Source organism: Lipotes vexillifer, unplaced genomic scaffold (genome assembly GCF_000442215.2).
Source record: "Lipotes vexillifer unplaced genomic scaffold, Lipotes_vexillifer_v1.1 scaffold917, whole genome shotgun sequence".
Classification (NCBI taxonomy): domain Eukaryota; kingdom Metazoa; phylum Chordata; class Mammalia; order Artiodactyla; family Lipotidae; genus Lipotes; species Lipotes vexillifer.
Genome location: NW_006795104.1, coordinates 547,956 through 551,429, shown reverse-complemented (window position 1 = coordinate 551,429; position 3,474 = coordinate 547,956). Strand labels below are relative to the sequence as shown.

Here is a 3,474-nt window from a genome sequence, read left to right as displayed (position 1 = left end):
CCTTGCCCTACTCTCCAGCCCCAGCTCTGCATCTTCTCTACCCCAAGCACCCAGGCTGTTTCAGAGCCCTGGGCCTGGGTACAGACAGTTCTCTTTATTTGTGATGCTCTGCTGACGCCCCTCCCTGTTCAACTGGGAAATCCCTGCCCACCCTTAAGCCCTAACTGATGTTCTCCAAACATCTGTGATGCAAGATTAGCATATTATCCCTTCTTGAACTCGTCTCCCTCTCTAGCAGTGGCCGCATCCAGGGGGCAGTTAACAATCTTGCTGAGTAAATACGTGTCTCTGGAAGTTCTCGTTGAAGGAGAAGCACTGGACGAATAACCTGGCCAACGCTTGTTGGTGCTGGTGTGTGGTACTCTGTGGGGTTTGAGAGGCACTGCTCTGCACCCTGAGGCCTGGAGATGCTCTGCTACGGAAGAAGAGTGTGAGGGATAGAAAACAGGGCGGCTTTCAGGGGCTCTGTGTCTTGCTCACTGACCATGGGCAGCCAGCTGCTGGCAACAGGCACCCTTCTCCACTGCAGATGCCTTTCTCTTGCTGCCATATTCACTTTGACCCTTTATCCCATTCCAACCCTTCTATTCTTTTGAATCAGAAAAGGCTCCCTGCTTTATGCTTTCTTCTCACTTATGATGGCGATCAGGATATGCCACTCCAAATATGCCACTTTGGCTTAAATATGCCATATTTAAGCGGATAAAGGAAGAGCCGAGAGCCCTTTCTGTGTCTGCCTTTCCTCATTTGCCTTCAGTTCAAAATGATTCTTAGAAGATATCTCTGCTCTTCCTCTATCTGCTTAAAAACAGGGCATAATTTTCTCTCATGCGAGCGTTGCCCTCTCCCATAACAGACAGAGAGCAACCATTGTCACTGAAGACAGAGATGGCGAGGAGACACCTCATGGTCAAACCTTATCTTCCAGTAGTTACCTCCATATATTTCCTCATCACTTTCCCACAATTTATTTGCCCTAAGAGCCCAACCACGCTTTCCTTGGTCTAGTCACTTCCCCACAATTTATTGACTTACTTTTTTTTTTTCTGAGGTACGCGGGCCTCTCACTGTTGCGGCCTCTCCCGTTGCGGAGCACAGGCTCCGGACGCGCAGGCTCAGCGGCCATGGCTCACGGGCCCAGCCGCTCCACGGCATGTGGGATCCTTCCGGACCGGGGCATGAACCCGTGTCCCCTGCATTGGCAGGCGGACTCTCAACCACTGTGCCACCAGGGAAGCCCTTATCTCCTTTTTAAAATAGTATATAAGCCTCTGAGTCTTACTGCTTCTTTGGGATGTTCCCTTCTTTCCTGTGAAGCCTTCTTCTCTGTGACTTTTATGTGTACCAAAAATTAAAAATATTAATAAATATTTTTATTAATATGCGTTTGCTCCTGTTTATCTGCCATTTGTCAGTTTAATTCACAGACCTCAGGAACTGAACATTAGAGGGTAGAGGGTAAGAATTTTCCTCCCCTACACTTATAATCTATGAGATAAGCATGACTGTGACACATGCACAGATAACTAAACCGAAGATCAAGGAAGTTACAATAACTTGTGAGTAGAAGACTCAGGACTGGAGTCAACTTGAGTCAAAGCCCTTTTACCTTCCTTGTTCCTTTCTTTGTTAGTGCATAAACATTTGTTTTGCCTGTTTATTGAAGCTGAAGCCCAAGGGATTGCTGACACCTGCTCATGTGAGCTTCCCATGTTGAGTGTCAGGTTAGGAAAAGAAGTATACTTGGGGGTTTCCCTGGTGGCGCAGTGGTTGAGAGTCTGCCTACCAATGCAGGGGACACGGGTTCGAGCCCTGGTCTGGGAGGATCCCACGTGCCGCGGAGCAACTAGGCCCGTGAACCACAATTACTGAGCCTGCGCGTCTGGAGCCTGTGCTCTGCAGCAAGAGAGGCCGCGATAGTGAGAGGCCCGCGCACCGCGATGAAGAGTGGCCCCCGCTTGCCACAGCTGGAGAAAGCCCTCGCACAGAAACAAAGACCCAACACAGCCATAAATAGATAAATAAATAAAATTTTAAAAATATATATTTCATTCTAAATCGAGGCAGGGAAGTAAGCTACTTCAGTGCTTTAAAAAAAAAACAAAAAGAAGTATACTTGGGTACAGCCCTGAGAAATCCTCATCCCAGACCCAGTCAGAAAAAAGCCTGGTGATTTATGGTGACAGGACTTCTGTGGCACCTAGCCCTGGGCCACGCAGTGTTAATCACTCAGTGAGTTTTGGATGATGACATGAGATGATTTGGGTACCTGCCCCCTGCAGCAGGGCAGGTACCCAGGCCACCATCTGACAGGGGCTCTGAGACCTGGTTTAAGAGAAAGGGACCCTGAGGTGCTAACTACATCCAGGATCTGGATTCTTCCCCTTTCTTGCCCTCTCACCAGTTCTTTGGGAAAATGTCTGTAAGTAAATGATATATCTGTGGACTTCCCTGGTGGTGCAGCAGTTAAGAATCTGCCTGCCAATGCAGGGGACACGGGTTTGAGCCCTGGTCCGGGAAGATCCCACATGCCGTGGGGCAACTAAGCCCGTGCGCCACAACTACCGAGTCCGCGCTCTAGAGCCCATGCTCTGCAACAAGAGAAGCCAACGTAAGGAGAAGTCCACGCACCTCAGTGAAGACCCAACACAGCCAAAAATAAATAAATAAATACATAAAAAAACAAAACAAAACTATATCTGTGCCATATGAGCCCTAAACACAAGTAGGAGAGGACAATCTTGTCTTTAAGTGTCAGGGACCGAAACAGTTTCGGTTAAGAGACTTTTCAGGTTTGTCAACCTGAGAAGAACCCAAGAAGGAAAAATAATAGGCTTAAAGAGTGCCATTAAAAATCTTATTGCATTTCAAGAATCCCTCTGCTGTAGTTAAGAAACTTGCCAGAAAGGCAAGGAAAGAGCATTACTTCCATTTACTTGGTCTTAAACAAGAGGAAAGGTCTGCTCACCTGAAAGCCAGTGTTGCTGCAGCCCTCGGCTGTGAGTGCTGCCGTCCTCTGCAGCTCCAAAGAGTTTTTGCTCCTCATGGATTTGGCTGGGCTCCGAATTCTTTTCAGATGTTTGGGCTGGAGATCCCCTGTACCTATGAAATAGAACAATGCCTCTGCTTAGGTCAGGATGCCACTTGCTATGGTAGGAACCTGGACACTGTTTCAGTTTGGAAACTTCGATCAAAGTCTCCCGGTTGGGTTGAGGCAGGAGTGGCAAGGGGCGGGGTGGGCACTTCCAGATCAGGTCCACCCACCTCATTAATCCTCCTTCTCCTCATTCCCGCGGGCCCATTTTCACTCGAGGAAGAAGACTCCTGTGCTGCTCAAAACAGAAAAGGACATTTTCTCTACAGTGTTGAGGGAAGGCATCTATTTCCTGTGCTGGTGCTGGGCACTGGGAGTGGTTGGTGGCAGGGAACATAAGTACTGACTGCTACCAAGTGAGTAGAATTCTGTGCTCGGTC

At 48.4% G+C, this 3,474-nt stretch overlaps 1 protein-coding gene across 1 annotated transcript in view; it reads right to left on the bottom strand.

Moving 5' to 3' along the window:
* Nucleotides 1-3,046, bottom strand: part of SLC28A3 (solute carrier family 28 member 3) — a 56,610-nt gene extending 53,564 nt beyond the window's left edge. Inside the window, exon 1 of the mRNA XM_007467449.1 lies at nucleotides 2,969-3,046. Coding sequence (XP_007467511.1) covers nucleotides 2,969-3,046 — 78 coding nt within the window. The remainder of the gene's footprint in view (nucleotides 1-2,968) is intronic.
* Nucleotides 3,047-3,474: the final 428 nt, after the last annotated feature.